Source organism: Lycium barbarum, chromosome 1 (assembly GCF_019175385.1).
Source record: "Lycium barbarum isolate Lr01 chromosome 1, ASM1917538v2, whole genome shotgun sequence".
Classification (NCBI taxonomy): Eukaryota; Viridiplantae; Streptophyta; class Magnoliopsida; order Solanales; family Solanaceae; genus Lycium; species Lycium barbarum.
The window spans coordinates 141,964,813-141,984,237 of NC_083337.1; the positions used below are offsets into that span (position 1 = coordinate 141,964,813).

Below are 19,425 nucleotides of genomic sequence, written 5' to 3' on the forward strand. Positions count from 1 at the left end.
AATATTACCGAAGGTGTTATGGGCTTACAGAACCACATCAAAATCGAGCACGGGGGAAACTCCTTTCTCGTTGGTCTATGGGGCTGAAGCCTTTATTCCCGTAGAAGTTAGTGAACCGACCCTCCGATTCCGATATACGACCGAGGAGTCAAATGAGGAGGCCATGGCCGTAAGACTCGACCTCACGGATGAACTTCGCGAAAACGCGTTGGTCCGTATTGCAGCCCAGAAACAGAGGGTGGAAAGGTACTACAATCGGAGAGCCAATTTTCGTCATTTCTAGGTTGGGGACTTGGTGCTTCGAAAAGTTACATTGAACACCAAGAATCCCAACGAAGGAAAACTGGGTCTGAACTGGGAAGGACCGTACAAGATAACCGAGGTAACGGGTAAAGGATCATACCAGCTGGAGTCCATGGACGGGCAACGGCTGCGCAATAATTGGAATGTGGCTCATCTGAAAAGATACTACCGCTAAGGTATGAACTCCCCATGTTTTTCTATTTTGACCATTCTTTTTTGCAGGAAGCGTAGTACCGGGCGAAGAAAAGAATCTAAATCTGAAAACACGTGTTGCACTCTTTTCCTTTGTGCGGTTTTGTCCCAAAATGGGTTTTCCGACAAGGTTTTTAATGAGGTAACAAGTGCAACGTGTTACTCGGGGTCGCACAATGCGAGTGGGGACTCAATAGCACTCACCCGACCTTGCAGCTCGGATAAGCGCCAGGGGACTATAATACCCACTTCGAAGTTTGCCCCGGTTAGCGAAAATCGGAGGAGCACTCAAACAAAACTAGACCTAAAATATTAGGTTCCGATGTAAGGACCAAACGATCAAAATGAATCGTGTCCACGCAATATTTGCTACGGCAAAACAAAGAACCGGACCTTCTGCACTAGGTTCCGATGTAAGGACCAAACGATCAGAATGAATCGTGTCCATTTAGTATTTGCTACGGCAAAGGCAGGAGGAAAAAGTTCAAGTTCATTCTCATGTATATAAATACTTGCAATACAAAAGTTATCGAAAGTTTGGATGACATTATCTCGAGATGTCTTACTAGTAAAGCACTTTACCCCGATGATAGTAAAACACTCTACCTCGACGATTACTGCCGTATCTCGACACCACTTCATTCATATACCCGATACTGGGCGCTACGGTCGAAATTCAACAAAGGCAACAAGGTCATAGCGAACCAAGCAAAAATCTTTAACCCCACAAATGGGGACTTTTACATCAAAAACCGGCTAAGGTTGAGACTCAGGTGTCCGAAATATACCGGCCCTAAAAGATAAAAATAGCCGAGAAATTTCGGCCCTAAAAATGTCTGTCGTGATTCGAAGACGTCCGAATTCACAAAGCATAAGATAAGTCCCACGGGCAAAAACTCAATAGATTCTCGGACAAAATGCACCGGATGAAGTAAGAAGCCGATATTCAGGCATAGTCAGCAATAATGATTCTTTAAGGCAGACCGGCAATCCGGTCGGAAATCACAACAAACAATAGAACAAAGGCAAAGAGTCAAGGAAAACACATGTTATATTCATACGAAGGATTTTACATCATGGATTCTTACAAAGGCAAAAATAAAAAACAAAAAGGCCAAATACAGGCCCTAATCTATCCGGCATGACTGGATCCGGAGGCTTCGGACACTGTCCGCTCGGAGTCGTCAGACTCAGACCCGAGGGCACCCTTGGCCTCTTCCTAAACTCTTCTAGCCTCAAGAATCAGGGCCAGAAGATCCGCAAAGCCGTGCTCGGCTTGCTCGAGAGTGATCCGCCGAGATTTCCATTTCTCGTATTCAGCGGCAATGGCAGCATGAGCCTCGGCGGCCTCCACGCTCTTCAAAGCCTCATTCAAATCGGCCTCGACCTGGGCTAACTTTGCTGCCAGAGCATCCCGAGCCTCTCCGAGGACATTCTGCATTTGGATGGCTGACTCGAGCTTGGCCTTGAGGGCGTCATTAGCATCGGCCGTGTCCCGGAGCTCGGTTCTCAGAGCATCGCACATTTGGCCTCTTTTCTCTGCTTTCTCCTCGAACACCCTCATACGCTCTTTATCCTGGGCACTTTCAGACTCGAGCAGCCGGTGCCTCTCGGCCATGCTTGAAGCCTTGGACTTGGCAGTGTCTAACTCCTCCCCTAGTTTAGAAATGGCGGTTTCGAGCTCGCCGAGTTTTGAAGAGAGGCGAGTGTTGTCTCGGCTAAGGCCTATCTTGTCCGCTTCAAGGCTCCGGTTATATTCGGCCATCGCGGCCAGCTCACCCTTTAACTGTCAGTTTTCAGCCTTTGTCGCATCGAGCTCAGGTCGGAGGTTGGAAAGAGCAAGTGCTTGGTTCAACTCCACCTCCTTTTCCCGAAGAAGGTGCAAATATTTCTCCGTTTCCCGGCCCTGGGCATCCAGTTGGCCCTTGAGATCGTCTACCTCTTGCTGGGCACGGACGAAGGCTTCGTTAACCAACACCACACTCTACAAATGAAGCAAGTTAAAAACTTGAACAAGGCTAAAATTCTCAGTGGAATTATGCAAAGAAGGCTAGTAAACTTACCCGGTTGCCCGCATGCATACCCTCGTTAATGAGGCATTTCCAAGAGACCCCGTTCATCTTTTGCTTGTCCGAATCCGAGACAAGAGGCCTCAGATAGCTGGCCACGCCCACCGGGCGAGAAAGAAAGCTGCAATCCTCGGGGACGGTGACAGTAGCCAATCTTGTCCTCCTCGGCTCCACACTTGGGGCCGGAAAGATACGCACCAAGCTGTCCCTGGCACCGGATTCAGATGACTGGCTAGCCGTACTCGTGGCCCGAGGGATTTGGAGATGCCCAAAACCCGCGGCTTCGCCGGTTGCAGGAGGAGTGCTCAAGAACATATCCTCAAACTCATCCGGCCTCGGAACCAGAGTTGGGGAACTCGGAAGGACTTCAGCTGCTTCTGCAAAAGCAGAGATCTCCGAAGAAGCAGCAGGCTCGTGCTCGGGCATCGAATGAACGAAAAGGGGGACTTCGGTCTCTACGACCGGTTCGGTCCTTTGATCGGTTTCGGCAGCCGCCGCCTCCTTGGATCTTCTTGTCTTTTGAAGGGGGGGGGTCTCCTCGGAAGAAGCGTCGCCTGAAATATCGATGAATTCAATCGACCTTAGAGGAGTTGGAAAATGAATTTCTTCCTCACCTGTGTATAAGACGGGAGCCGAGGGTCCTTCCCCGGTCGAAGGATGGGGTGAAACAGTGACAACCCCTTCCGGAATAAGGGCCACGGAAGGGGCCGCACTGATATTTCGGACGAGGAGGTCGGGCTCTGCTTCGTCCCGTAAAGTCCTAACGACCCTCCTCGCCCTTTTCTTAGCTTTCTGCCCTTTGTCCGAGATGCACCTGCTGAATCGAACTCGGGTGCCGATGTCGTGGGTTGGGCTGCCGTCTCCGATCTGGGATCCACCGAGCCCTTGGGCAAGCCTGAAAATTGAAGACGCAATGAATACGGGTAGCAGAAGGTGCAGTGAACACGGGCAGAAGCAAAGTATTACCGTGGTTCTGGGCGAGCCATCGGTCGCGTGACAAGTGGCCCCACGTCCGGTCGTCGTGGACATACTGACTAAGGAGTGCGGTGACCCATTCATTCAGATTCCGGACGACCGGAGGAATATATCCATTGGCTAAATATAAACAAGAAAAGCGATGAGAAAGTGGGATCGAAGTTTGACAAAACATACGAAGGCAATTACTTAGAGTTGAGGCTTACGTTTGTTGTTCCACGCTTCCGGAATAGGCATGTGACTATCCGGAATGATATCCGAGGTCCTCACCCGGACATATCGCTCCAACCAGCCCCTCTCTCTATCCTCGTCCATTTTCGAGAAAAATGGATTCCGGCTGTGCTTGGCGAGTTTTATTACGCCACCCCAGAACACCCTCGGGGAATATAAGCGTATCAAGTGGGCTAGCGTGAGCTCCTTCTCGGCATTATTGGACAACAACCGGAGGCATGCCACGACCCTCCAAACGATCGGACCAATCTGTACCAAGGTCACGTCGTAGGTCCGGCACATGTCTAAGATGACCGGATCGATCGGAGGGTCGAGCTTAAGAGTGAAAGGATAAGTGTACATGTATAAAAAAACCTTCCCGGTGGTCGGTGACTAATTCACTTGGCCCGGGAGCAAAAACTTGGACCGAACGGGTGTCCCACCCGCAATCAGCCCGGACTAAGTCGAGCTTTTCCTCAGTAATGGATGAGGGATATCGCCTCACATCGAACCCCCTATCGGATACCGAAGAAGGTTTTTTGACCTCGAGGTATTTGTTGAAGTTGGGCTTGGCCGGTATAATGTCCGAGGCAGTGGGCTCGAAGGTGCTTTTTGCTTTAATCGGAGATGCAGGGTCTGTTCCTTGAGATGAAACCGAGGGAATATCATGGGAAGTGGTCTCAGACATTTTGAAAATATGAAAGAAGAAGTTGTGTGGATTCAGAAAGGAAGTTAAAAAAGAGTAAGGGAACAGACGATTCAAGAAATAACAGAGTAAGAAGCAGCGACACTCGAGCAAGAGCGGTTAGCAAAGATGGTAACAAGGTTGCTTCTTTTTTTATGTGGTATAAGCGATGAATCAGCAGCAAACTTGCTATGGAGGATAATTATATATGGTGAAGATGAAGAAGTGCAGTAAAGAGTGAAAATGAAAAGGAATGGATCGTAAAAGTGTTAGAATGAAGAGGTGAAGAGCCTTATATAGGCATGGGAATGGAACGGTTACCGATGCCGGCCAATCAGGGGGAGCCACATGTCCCATAATTAATGAGGAGTGACCTGAAGCGACGTGCGTTACGGCGATTGTCAGAGTTGACCATCCGGTATAAGACACGTGGCCGAAGAAAATGGGACGTGACGCAACTGTTCCTGCCAAAAGTGAAAAGATAGCAACGGGAAAACAGGGTCACCAGTTTATTGATTCATCCACTTCTCGTTACTCCGATAAATCTACGGTCCGGGAAGTGTGGGGACTATCTGTATACGGTAAAAACCAGGTATGCGTTGAACCGGTGAGACCCGGAGCCGAGGGAAGAAGGGGACAAGAACGTGCATAATGAATTTCGTTCTGAACCGGAGGAACGCCCAGCCCGGGGCCAAGGTCGGGGCATCATTTGGTCCGGTTTCCTTCATGGCCGAGTTGGTCGTTGCCGTTAGTCCGTTTGTTCGTGGCCGTTGGTCCGGGTGATCCGTTGGGCGATTGCCACGCGTCGATAACGTCCTTCCACGCTCAACTGTCAATCGTACGGGTGTCAGACCGTACGGCCAACCTAACCCAACCTAATCCAACTCAGAGCTTTTTCATTATTATTTATTGTTCATGTTGTATGCAGCCCATGGGGCGCTACTATAAATAAGGGGCATTGTCCTCCTCTTAGGGGGTTGGCTTCTACATTTTGAAGAGCTCTTGTAATAGCAAAAAATATATAAATCTCCCTCTCAAACATCAGATTCGATCCATATTTGTTGTGCTTATTTCTTACGTTTCCTGAATCAAATAACGCTTATGTATTAGTAGATACACCAGTCTATAGCAAACCATTGATCATCAGTTGCTCCTTTATAGCATATTCATATATTTCTTTTATTGAAAAAGGTCAAGATATAACCACATATCCTATACCTCACCTACAATTTTAATTGATTATCCAAATCCGGGGTAAACACGTTTATGGTGATAGTTGGCTTCAAGCAACTTAAAAATAACTTTTATGTTATGTATGTTAAATGAACCTTTTGTGGGTACATAGAGTTTTTACTTGACACCATGTCAAGACTTTATTTCTAAAAAACATCAAATTAATGTCACTTTGTTGACAAACGTTGATTAATTTGATCACTTTCGCAATCGACTTAATGTCACATAAAAAGACATGAAAAGGTAAGTAATATTTAAGAGGTCCGTAACATATCTGGTACTAGTTCATAGGAGCATCACCCACATCTAAATATAATCTTATAACACACACAAAAATAATCAACTAAACTTGCTCATGCACCGTCTAAATTAAACATTTAATCATTGCACATTTTAATCAGGGGGAGCGTGTGGCTATGGAGACTATGGCAAAGATGCCAATAATGGGGAAGTTTGCGCAACCTCCGAGCGGCTTTACAAATATGGAGCTGACTGTGGAGCTTGTTACCAGGTAATATATTCCTTTATTCTCATTTTATGAGTTTAACTTCAATATGTTGACCGTGCGAAAAAAAAATATATATTTTCAGGTCACTTAAAAGATAGCTATAACTAACTATCCATAGAGAAGTTATATATTATAAACATGAAGAAATAAGATAGGTTATAACAGGTAAAAATCCACTGATAATATAAAATATTTTATGTAGTTAGTTAGTAGCATTGATTAATTAACAAGGAAATTTACAGGTAAAGACGTAAAGTGCAAGGACAAGAATTTGTGCAGTGAGGAGGGAACAAAGATAATGGTGACTGACCATGCATGGAGGAGGGCATAGAACTGTTGGAATTAATGCATTCACGAGGATATTATCCTTGACTTTTATGTTTTCTAGGAGTCCTTTATTATTTCAAGAATATTATTTAGTCTTTCAATATTATCTCTTAGTTTTTCAAGAAATCTTTTAGCAGTTTGTGGTACATGTATCTAGTGAATTGTGATACATGTATCTAGTGAATTGTGATACATGTATCTAGTTATTTATTCAAGACTTTTGAATTATTTTTTTGAGTAGTATAAATAGAGATGTAATTGATGATTGTAATCATCTCAAGTGGCCTCAAGTAGCCTAATACAACTTGAGCATTCTCTAAGAAAAATATTCTCTTCCTATTCTTTCCTACAAATTGGTATCAAGAGCAGTTTTCGTTCTTAATATGGGGTTAGGTGAAGGAAAAAAATTATGGCATCTAAAACAAATGAAGGCATTGATTCTTTAGTTGTTCTTACTCCATTTTTTTGATGGAAATGACTTTGAATACTGGAAGATAAGAATGAGAACTTATCTGAAAGCTGAAGGTTTGTGGACTATTGTTGCAAATGGCTATGAAGAGCCAGAAGACGATGGTGAACTTTCAGTAGCAGAGATGAAAAATCTTGAGGGTAAGCGTCGTCAAGATGCAAAAGCTTTGAGCAAAATTCAAATGGGAGTCTCAAGAGCATATTTTGCAAAAATTGCTACTTGTGAGACTGCAAAGCAAGCTTGGAGTCTCTGGAAGCTGAGGTGTATGGTGACGAAAAGGTACACACTATCAATCTTCAAACTCTTAGAAGAGAGTTTCAAAATTTGAAGATGATAGAATCTGAAAAAATAGATGAATATTGCACAAGAGTCATGAATATTGTTAATGAAATGAGAAGTCATGATGATGAAATTTCTGACCAACAAGTTGTGGAAAAGATTCTAATTAGTGTCACGAAAAGGTATGAGTATATTGTTGCTATCACTGAGGAGACGAAAGATCTTTCTAAGCTTTCCATCAAAGAGCTATTTGGATGATTTCATGCACACGAGAAACGGAGATATTTTCGTGAGGATCAACCCAAAGAGACGGCTTTCCAGTCTAGAACCAATGAGAATTCTCAAAATTTCTCAAAGAATCAACAAAAAAAGAAGTACAATCCAAAAAAAGAAGCAGGATCGTGATGGCTCGACTAAGAAGGTTGAAGAAAAAGGTGAGAAAAGTACTAGTCTTTTTTTTTTTTTTTAAATTTGCAAAAAGACTAATCAATAATGCAGAAAAATGTTGGCACAAAGGCAAGCCCCAATGTAACTTTTGTAAAAAGTTTGGCCATATTGAGAAGGATTGCAGGCACAAGCAACGGGAGCAAGCAAATTTCTGTGAAGGAAAGGAGGAAGAAAAGGAAGAAAACCTTTTCTACGCTTCTCAATCTGATGCTTCAGCAAAAAGCAATAAATGGTATGTTGATAGCGGTTGTACCAATCATATAATTGGAGATGAAAAGGCTTTCCTCTCAATTAATCGCAGCATCACTTCTAAAGTGAGAATAGGGAATGGAGCCTTAGTTGATGCAAAAGGTAAAGGTACCATTTCGAGCAACAGAAAAGGGAGTGGTAAGTTAATTCATGATGTTCTTTATGTTCCTGACTTGGAAGAAAATTTGCTTAGTGTTGGTCAGCTCATGGAAAATGGTTATTCTCTTGTGTTTAGAGATAATTATTGTAGAATTTATGATAAAATTGAGCCAAATCAAGTCATTGTTGGTAAAGATGATAAAAAGAAACTTTCCTTTACAACTTCATTACAATGCATTAAAAAATGAAGTTGTGGATGATTCATGGCTTTGGCACAAAAGGTTTTGTCACTTGAATTTTCATGGTTTGAAGCTTCTCGAGCAAAAAGACATGGTGCAAGGCCTTCCTGAGATACATACTGAGGTGGATCCATGTGAAAGTTGTATTATGGGAAAGCAACATAGAAAGTGTTTTCCAAAAGGGAAGTCTTGGAGAGCAAGTGTACTTTTGAAACTAATCCATACAGACATTTGTGGACCAATGAAGACTCCATCTTTGGGAAGCCAAAGGTACTTTCTAATTTTTATTGATGATAAGAATGACTTGGGTTTATTTCTTGAAAGAAAAGTCAGAAACATTTGCTACATTCAAGAGATTTAAAGCCTTTGTTGAGAAGCAAAAAGGTTGCAGCATCAAAACCATTCGCAGTGACAGAGGAGGTGAATACACAAGTCGAGAATTTGAAGAATATTGCAAAAATGAAAGCATTGAGAAGCAACTTACAGTAGGGTACACTCCTCAACAAAATGGTGTATCTAAAAGGAGAAACAGAACCATTGTTGAAATGGCCAAAACGATGATGCATGAGAAAGGGTTGCCAAAATATTTTTGGGCAGAAGCAGTACATACAGCAGTGTACATCCTCAATAGGTGCATGACAAAGGCATTGAAGGACAAGACACCAGTTGAAGCTTGGAGTGGAATGAAACCTTCTGTAAGTCATTTTAAAATTTTCGGGTGTATTTGTTATGCTCATATACCTGCTGAAGAAAGAAAAAAATTGAATGAAAAGAGTCCAAAATGTATATTTCTTGGTTATCGTGATGTGACAAAAGGATAGACTTTTCAATGTCAAAACTAACAAACTTGTTGTTAGTAGAGATGCCATTTTTTATGAAAAACAGCATGGAATTGGAAAGATAAAAAGGTGGAGCATACTTCTATCATTTCTTTAGATGTGCCAAGTCAAGAAAAGGATGAGGATGAGGAAGATGTCCCTCAAGGGGGAGAAATCTCAGATCCAGAAGATGAAGAACCACCTCCAAGAGGAACAGGAATGTTGAGTGACATCTATCAAAGATGCAACTTTGCCTGTGTTGAGCCAGAAAATTATGAGGAGGCAATAAAGCATGATGTTTGGAAGAAATCCATGGTAGAAGAAATTCGGATGATTGAGAAAAATAATACTTGGGAGCTTGTGGATGTACCCAAAGAAAGAGAAGTTGTAAGTCTAAAATGGATTTACAAAATCAAACTCAATCAAGAAGGAGAATTTCAAAAGCACAAAGCAAGGTTGGTTGCTAGAGGTTTCACGCCAAGTATTGATTTCTATGAAACTTTCTCTCCATTTGCACGTCTTGAGGCAATTAGAACCTTGATTGCTATTGCTGCACAAAAGAAATGGAAGACTTTTCAACTTGATGTTAAGTCTGCATTTCTAAATGGAAAACTTGATGAAGAAATTTATGTCGAGCAACCTCAAGGATTTTTTGTTCAAGGAGGAGAAGAGAAGGTGTACAGGCTAAAAAAGGCTCTTTATGGGCTAAAGCAAGCGCTAAGAGCCTGGTACAATGAAATTGATACATACTTTCTGAAAAATAATTTTCAAAGAAGTAAAAGCGAAGCCACTTTGTATGTGAAGCAAGAACATGGCAACATTGTCATTGTTTGCCTCTATGTGGATGATCTGATTTTTACAGGAAATGATTTGAAGATGATGCAGAAATTCAAGCAAGATATGATGCAAACCTATGAAATGAGTGATCTTGGGTTGCAACATATTTCTTGGGCATTGAAGTTTCTCAAGTGAAAGAATGAATTTTTGTTTCTCAAAAGAAGTATACTAAAAGTATTCTTCAAAAAATTTAAAATGATGGATTGCAGGTCTGTGGCCATACCATTAGCAGCAAATGAGAAGTTCAGAAAAGATGATGGAGCAAAGAAAGCTAATAGCTCACTTTACAGGAGCTTGATTGGAAGCCTGATATATCTTACTTCAACAAGACCTGACATTATGTTTGCTGCTAATTTATTATCCAGATTCATGCAAGAACCAAGCCAAGTGCATTTTGGAGCTGCAAAGCGTGTTCTACGCTACTTGCAAGGAACAATGGATTATGGGATAATGTACAAATTTGATGGAGATTTGGACTTAATTGGATATTCTGACAGTGACTGGGCTGGAAGTATAGATGACATGAAGAGTACTTCTGGTTATGCCTTCTTATTTGGTTCAAGCATTTGTTCTTGGTTGTCAAAAAAGTAAAGTGTTGTTGCTCAATCCACTGCCGAAGCAGAATATGTCTCAGCAGCTAAGGCTACTTCTCAAGATATTTGGCTTAGGAGAATTCTTGAAGATATTGGTGAAAAACAAAAAAGGAGGGACTGTTTTGTATTGCGATAACAAATCCGCGGTTGCCATTGCCAAGAATCCGGTCAACCATGAAAGATCGAAGCATATTTCCATCAAGTACCATTTTATTCGAGAAGCACAAGAGAAAGGTGAAATTCAGTTGCATTATTGCCAGACAGGAGAACAACTTGCTGACATCTTCACCAAAGCACTTCCTAGAGAAAAGTTTTGCTATCTTCGAGAACGCATTGGAGTTGTCAAGCAAATGCATTAAGGGGGAGTGTTGGAATTTATGCATTCACAAGGATACTATCCTTGACTTTTATGTTTTCTAGGAGTCCTTTGTTATTTCAAGAATATCATTTAATCTTTCAATATTATGTCTTAGTTTTTCAAGAAATCTTTTAGCAGTTTGTGATACATGTATCTAGTGAATTGTGATACATGTGTCTAGTTATTTGTGCAAGACTTTTGAATTGTTTTTTTGAGTAGTATAAATAGAGATGTAATTGATGATTGTAATCATCTCAAGTGGCCTTAAGTAGCCTAATACAACTTGAGCATTCTCTAAGAAAAATATTCTCTTCCTATTCTTTCCTACAAGAACAGACTTCATTCTCAGTAAAGCAGCCTATGCTAATCTTGCTAAGCAACCTAATATGGCTAAGCAATTGTTTGCTAAAGGAGTGGTTGAAATAGAATACGGTAGAGTTTCTTGCAAAATCGGAGGAAATCTCATGCTTAAAATCAATAAATATAGGAAGTACCGTCACTACCTCGCTATAGTAGTTATGAACCAAGGTGGTGCCACTGACATTCTTGATGTCGAAGTTTACGAGGTTCGTCTCATTTTACCATAGTAAGAACATCATTTTTGGGCTTCATTCTCTGTTGCGGAGCCAGAATTTTCAGTTTATTGTCTGCTATATATATTCCGTTTCAATTTACGTGACACTTATTCTTTTTCAGTCAGTTTAAAAAAGAATGACATATTTCTATATTTATTAGTAATAATTTAACTTTAAATATCTCATTTTACTCTTAATGAGATTATTTATAGATGTACAAATATCTATGACTTATTTTAGACCACAAGTTTTAAAAGTTTTCCTTTCTTTCTTAAACTATGTCATAGTTTAACAAGCTTATAAGCAGGAGTGGAGCTAGAGTACATGTTAGGGGTTTAGCCGAACTCGGTGATTTTGATCCAAAGCCTATATTTATCTTAGGAATTTGAACATGCATGTATACATTATTAACTTAGAACTCAATAGCATAAAACGAATAGGAATCTCAAACTCATAATCTTCAAATATATCTTTTCCACACAAAATAAAGAGCAATTATTATACATGTTGATGCCGGAGGAAACAAAACAATGGTTATCAATGAGGAGGGCTTATGGAGCTGTGTTCCACCTGACAAGCCCACCAAGTGGTGATCTTAACGTGAGATTCCTCACAAGTGATGGTAATGAAATCAAATGGGTGCAGTCTAACAAGGATGTAATCCCTGCTGAATGGAAAGCTGGGATTACTATTGAGACAGACATTCAACTCTCTTAGACCAAAAAATATATAGAAGTATGATATAACATATATCTGTATCTAATGACTTATTAGTGCTACTTGGTGATGTCTCGGCAATCAGTTTACCGAATAAATTTTAGATTAGTCGCATATTAGGAATCACCCACCGTGTGCACAAGATGCTCAAATCGTTCTTCGTTCTCTAATATATAGCATAATGTTGTTTGGTTTAACGATCTTATTGAGTTATCATGGCTTATGTTCTTGTAATTTGTTCTCTAATAGAAGTAAAACATAATTAGTAATATGCAAAATGTGAGTAATCAAATGTGCTTTTATCACCTGTAGCCCAAGGATTTGAAACATCACATCTCTGTTCTTTCCACTACTGAAGTGGTTGTTATATTCACAAAAGAAACAACAGATTTTAAATACGTACAGTTATTAGATAGCTACATCCTGTTGGGACATATAATATTAACCATGTGTTTGAATATAGTATTTATTATAGAATAATTATTTATTCAATTTTTAATAAAGAGTTAAATAGATCATGTACTAGTATGTGTGTCCTTTACTTATATAGTAGATGATTTAGTGTATAGAATTTAGCTTATACACGGAAGATTAAATCATCTGTTCTTATAAGTATAAAGTTTATGTTCACAATCTAAACTGAAAATTAGACAAAGCCATCTGTATAATTGTAGCACAAGATTAAATATAATGTATCTTCATTATGGGAGCGGTATAGTTCCGTCTTCTTGTACTAGTACATTTTGTATGTATTGAATGGATCAAGTAGAGATAAGTGTTTTTGTACTGAATATATAAAACAAATTCTCTAGTTCATTAAATGTACTTATACTCTTAATCTTGATATAATTATTACGATCAATGTGATTTGTTCATTATTTTGATTTATGAAAAGGTACGACTCAATTGCGGGTCTATGTATTCTTGGTAAATTGGATTATGGCATAATACATTTGTGAAATAATAACTAGTTGATAGAATCCATGTCTCGACTTGAGCTTGATGATATGCCTTTATGAATGCTTATAAGTCTCATGTGAAAACCCTAGGTGGATTTTGTATGCGTCACATGATATAAGTTAAGCAGAAATATAAAGGATTTGATTAGTGAATGGATTAAATTGTCAGTAATTTAATTTAATTGATTGATATCTGTAATCTTAACATGGGGAGTTAAATAAGATTTAATGAAAGATTTCGAAATTAAACTGAGGAGTGCAATTACAGTTTTTTAGTGGAATAAATTGTAATTTATTGTGGTAGGATTAATTCATTCATATTCGAATTAATACCACAATTGGAAGCCTCGTTATTAAATCTGTGGCCCGTGCTATGCCTAATTATTCTTGGACTTGGAAAATAATATTCTTGAAGGAGCCGTTTGAACATGGTTTCAAACCATGCTTGGACATGCAATTTGGATATTTTAAGTTGTATTTTCTCTTACAGACATAAAAACTCCACAAGTTGTGAAAATTATCAAAACATTCCCAATTCTTATACAATCTTACCAAATGAGCAAGTCATAGTTCATAACAAAATTAATACACTACTAGAAGGCCTTTCGAAAAAATACATATCAATTGATCAAATTTTAGTTCAATAAAAACGAAAATTTAACATGAATAGTAATGTAACTACTCTTTAATATAATCCTCCCACATGGTGCGAACAATCTCTTCACGTCGAGCATGCATATTTAAATAATTGTTAAAAATATTTACCAACTTATGAGTCTTTTTTTTTTTACAAAATATAAACTTATGTGTCAAGTTTTATATTTAAATTTTTTGAAATCATGGTTTGAAACTCCAAATCATACCTTTTCGGATGACTTGGGGTTTCAAATCATGGTTTGAAACCATGAGATGAAATGCATGTCCAACGCTGGTTTCATCTCATAATTTCAAACCATGGTTTCAAACCGCATGTCCAAACACCTACTTGGAGAAAAGCAAGCCCACACATTTTGGATTAGGATTTGCCCCTTAAAACGTGGTTATATATAATGTGCTTTTCAACCCTAACAGATAGACTCTTTCCTGAGCATGATAAATATCCGGTTTTAATTCTTGACCTGTGGCGCACCACAAAAGAAAATGTTTTTGGCATAGCTTATGATTTTTGTCCATTATGACTTTTGCCTTGGCGTCTAACAGTAAGCAAATTTGTTTGCCAAGTTAATTTCAAGTTTTAACCTACGGTGGATGCAACTCTTGAACTGTGGCCTTATGCTATTATTTCTTGTTTGCTTAAGTGGATGGCTGTATAATTAGGTAGGCATAATTTCCTTTTGCGTGGGTATAGTCTTCCTCCTTATAAATGTGGATAATGATGTATAAAAATTAAGAATTTTATGATTAATAAATAATTATTATTACAGTGGATTATTTATGTGAAATCATAGGAAAATTCTTAAAGCTCTATACATGTGAGATTATATTAATACATGGACTGAGAATTTTGATTAATAAATAGGATCCATTAAAGTGGTCTATCTATTAGAGTCATTGAAATGTTCTTAATGTACCATGTATAAATTGTCCTTCATACGTGTACACTAGTAATTTTATCTAATGAAGATATTTTTCTTTAAAAACTAGTAACGCTTAATTAATTTATGAAAACAGATATCGAAGTTTTTTCCCGAAAGGGAGAAATATAATAACTTGAGTTCTCGGGTGTGTTAATCGAGAGGACAATTTGTTATAAGTAAGTGTGGTGTGTTGTACCCAAAGGAAGGACATTACACATGACTTGTGCTCATGGATAGTTAAAGAAAGAGAATAAAAATATAAATTAGATGATTTAATCCTTAACTCTGCCTAAAACAATTACTTTTCAAATTTAGTCATAGTTTGATGGTCATGAACTTCACTATCTTTGATTGACCTGAAATTTGATGGATCCATCGGAAACGACCTAGTAAGCAATATATAGTCACTGTTGCCTTGCAGTGAGCGATGTCATTTTTCGGCATTTCGAGGTCGTTTAGATGAGTTTTAGATACTTTGTCGGATTGAAACTTGATTTAAGTATGAAAATGTTATTCTTTATATTGGTTTTATTTATGTTGAGTCTGGAACATAATTACACATGATGATTTAACATGAATTGATATATGATAAGGATATAGATCAGATTATGCTTTACCTTCCCCAGACCTCACATTGTGGGATTCCACTGGGTATGTTGTTGTTGTTGTTGTTGCCTGAATCAGTTATTTTCCTAATTTGATCATAGAATTAGAGATCCGGAATATTACGAACTTTGATTGATTTGAAATTCGGTAGATTCACCGAAAACGACCCAGTAAGAAATACTACTGTATGTAATGATTCATATCGTTTTTCAGCGATTTGCGGTTGTTTATATGGTGTTTTGGGCATTTTTTCTTTTTCTGAAAATGAATTTTTAGAAAAAATAACTCGCCTATGATCTAGTAATGATAGAGATTTTTTTTTTTTATGATTTTCATGACTAAATACTAGTGAAATAATAAATTTATGTGTTGACTTTAGGTCTTCCTCCATATCGGATAGGTTTATTATGGGTTTTCACTAGGTATAATCACTAGTTATTAGTAACTGATATTAACTCTCAATCTGAGTTATATGTTGGATAAATGGAACTAGGGATAATGATATTCACTTGGCTTAAATTAAGAGTATACTCTCCATCTGAGCTAGCTCTGGTTTTAAATTTACTGGAGTGAATACCTGGCATCACATATATATATTTCATGAATTGTTCTTTTATATTGAAATTTGTTGTTCAAGATGCATGGATATCTATGTGATGTGTTTTGAATTTTATATGCAATGATTACATAAACATGCTAATTTCCAGAAAACAGCACTAACATTATGTAAATATATTTTGAAATTTTGTTCGTTGTTCTTGATTCGTGTATATTCGTACGCTAATGATGGTATGTGATAAGAATTATTGTACAAATGTATATATATATTTTAAGTCCTACTTTGGCTGGGGAAAAAAAAGGAAACATTTTTATCTAAATTGGTCATGGTTTCGGAATTCTATTTTTGGATGAACTCCGATTGACCTGAAATTTGGTATGTTCATCGGAAACGACCCACTGAGCAAGGCTCATGACCTAGGCCCTTTTGTGGCCATTAGGGGTCGTTTAGATGGATTTTTGGGCATTTTTCTATTTTCTGGAAATTTTTTGTTAAATTAAATTTTATTTCTTCAAACAGTAGTGGTAAGGTTCATTCTCTATGGTCTCCATTGTATATAACAGTGATATAATGAGTTCTCTATGGTCTCTATTGTATATAACAGTGAATTAATGAGTTTGTATGTTCAATTACTGTGCTTCAATCCCTAGTTAATTGATAGCTTATCTCGACTCTCCAACTAAATTACACGTTGGCTCAATGGAACTAGGGTTTATTAAAAGTGATATTTACCTAACTTAAATTAGCAGTTTACTCTCCATCTGAGTTGGTTCTGTTTTAATTTATGGGGTGAATTATCTGGCATGACTCATATAGTTTGCATGAATAGTTAAGTTTCCCTATCAAGTCTAGCTATTCAATATGCATGGTTGTATGTCTGATGTGTGTTTTGAATTTTATTATTCTTACTACATAACTAATGATCTATTTAATGATTATATCTCAAATTCTCAATAGACTTTATCCAGCCCACTTACAACTAGTCAGGAACTTCGCCTGATAGAGATAAGACATTAATTTATAGAATGCATTATATGTAACTTCTGTTAGAAAGAATTTATTTTCAGTTTCTAACCAAACAAGAGATGGATAGTTAGTTTATTTTTCTTGTAACTCTTGTGTTATTGAGTTTGATAAACATTTTATCTCTTGTGGTACATTAATGCGTGGACACTTTAAATTAATATCTCTTCTGAACAGAATAATGTTAATCTGCCTCATAAGAGAATTTTCTTTCGTGAATTGAATGAACTTATCTATGGCACTTGCGTCTAGGTCATTTTAATCTGAATAGAATTTCGAAGTTGGTCAAAGGATGAACTTTTGAGGTTCATTGAAAGTAGAGGGACTACCAACTTATGAGTCCTATTTAGAAGGAAAATGACTGAGGGACCTTTTCTCTTAAAAGGAAATAAAGTTAATGATAAGTTAAGTTAATTTGTGGTATAATGAACTTCAAGGCAAGAGGTGATTATGAGTATTCTATGACATTCATAGAAGATTATTCATGATATGAATATATTTACTTGATGCTCTATAGGTCCGAATGCTTTGAAAATTTCAAGGTATTTAAGGCGAAAATAAAAAGCGTCAGGGAAATATATTAAGTCACTGCGATTTGATCGTAGCGGCGAGTACCTCTTTACAGAGTTCATTAGTTACTTATTAAATAGAGGGATTGCATTTCAATTGTCTACACCAAGTATTCTACAATAGATTGGTGTGGACCAAAGAAATATGACTCTTTTGAAGGTGGTAAGATTAATGATATAGACTCAGGAATATGAACGAAAGGAAGTTTATTTACTGTCCTAAAAGAAAATAAGGTAATTATTAATACAAATGCCAGATTTTTAGAAAAAGTACTATTTAATAAAACAAGTTCCTAGAAGTAAACTAACTAGTTTTATAGGAACTAAGCAAAGAAATAGCAAATGAGCCATCTAAAAATTCAGAAGTTCAAGAACATCTAACCGACAAATCAGGGTTGACGTTCCATTGGATTTAAGTAGTGGGAGAAACGTTAATAGGCGTAAGGAAATTCACTACCTTTAACTAGTGGCAGTGATGCTGAGCAAATAACATTATATGAAGTCGTTAATATTTCAATACTGAAAGACAATGAAGATAGTATTAATACTCGGGAATATGATAGTGTGACTATAATAGTAGTAGTCCTTAGTCATAGTGGGAGAACAATAATCAAGATCGGTTCGGTGTATATGTTATACCCCATTTAAACGGGTTAAAGTAGGAGTACAACGTATTGGTGATCCCTATTCGTTTTATTTTAAGGAGTCGCCACCTAATTAATTTAATGGTGAATTAGGACACCTAATTTATTAACTAAGGTAAAACCTAACTAAACCTCCGTTAATGGTCTGCTTAATTAGCGTGATTCCAGGTAAGGGTTCTAGATTATCCTAAAGGGAAGGGATTAGGCATCCTTTAGAATCCGTTAACTACGGTTACCGTCCAAACTTAGGTTAATTAATTAGGGCTAAAGACGCAAATATAATATTTAAATTTTAAGAAAACGGCTTGTAAATGTTGCTAAGGTTTTAAAGGAAAATATAATAATGCTATTTAAAATAATACTTATAAATATTGCTAAGGCTTTAAGTAAAAATGCTATTTAGAATAAGACTTGTAGAAAATATAATAATTTGCATAAAAGGAGAGTTCAAATGCCATTTAAAATAAAATTTATAAATGTTGCTAAGGCTCTAAATAATAACGTTATTTAAAATAAGATTTGCATAAAATATAATAATTTGCATATAAGTAGAAGAAAATGTGGGTTTGTGCAGCGTTTTAATAAATATTTGAGACATCTCAAGTGGCGAGGTATTAATTGATTTTTGCGATTTAGGAGTATAAACAAAATACAAAAATAGCTAATGTGAATTTTCTTTATCCTTTTTTTATTTTTTATTAACTATGCACAGTTAAAAATATGCGTGATTGATTCAAACTTGAAGAGTTATTTATAAATATACTTGAGCCTATTACTAAAACTAAACCCCACTAATTCTGTTAAGGTTCATTCTAGCTAAGGAAACAAACAAAGTAAAGTATTGGTTGCACAAATACAAAATCAAATGCATAAAACAAAATAAAATAAAGGAGCAAATGATATTAAATGGGCTCAGCCCATTTTAGGACTGTTGATCGTGCTGCTGTTGGTGAGCCCATTTTTTAAAAGACTGCTGCGATCTGTTCTGCCATTGGGCTTTAGCCCAGAATTCCTTTCTTTTTTATATATATGCTGCGGATGGGCTGGACACGAGAGAGATCATGTTGGGCTTTAGCCCAACACCGAATGCGGGAGAAGACGAGTCCTTTGGACTCGTATGCGATGGTCATGCATAAAATGAAAGGAAAAGGATTAGTATATAATAAAAGACTAAGGCCCAAATAAAGGAACTAAGTATACGGCTTGAATTAGCACACAACACAATAAAAGGACACTTAGAGAAAATGTTCAAGCCCTAAACGAGAGCTAGCAGCCGAAGCTAACAACATATAAAACAGATAAAATG

The 19,425-nt window shown here is 37.7% G+C and overlaps 1 protein-coding gene across 1 annotated transcript; it reads left to right on the forward strand.

Moving 5' to 3' along the window:
- Window positions 1-10,564: 10,564 nt before the first annotated feature.
- On the forward strand, window positions 10,565-12,182 carry LOC132615299 (expansin-like B1). Its single transcript, XM_060329863.1, has 3 exons — window positions 10,565-10,842; window positions 11,222-11,456; window positions 11,985-12,182. The coding sequence occupies exons 1-3, from the start codon at window positions 10,565-10,567 to the stop codon at window positions 12,180-12,182; spliced, it is 711 nt and encodes a 236-aa protein (XP_060185846.1).
- Window positions 12,183-19,425: the final 7,243 nt, after the last annotated feature.

What these genes read in the sequence shown, in the direction of transcription:
- LOC132615299 (XM_060329863.1), top strand. Translation starts at nt 10,565, where the DNA reads ATGTCTCAGCAGCTAAGGCTACTTCTCAAGATATTTGGCTTAGGAGAA. An exon ending in AAAGCACTTCCTAGAGAAAA is followed by an intron (nt 10,843 to 11,221) that starts GTTTTGCTATCT and finishes CTTTCCTACAAG; the next exon opens with AACAGACTTCATTCTCAGTA. An exon ending in TTGATGTCGAAGTTTACGAG is followed by an intron (nt 11,457 to 11,984) that starts GTTCGTCTCATT and finishes TTGATGCCGGAG; the next exon opens with GAAACAAAACAATGGTTATC.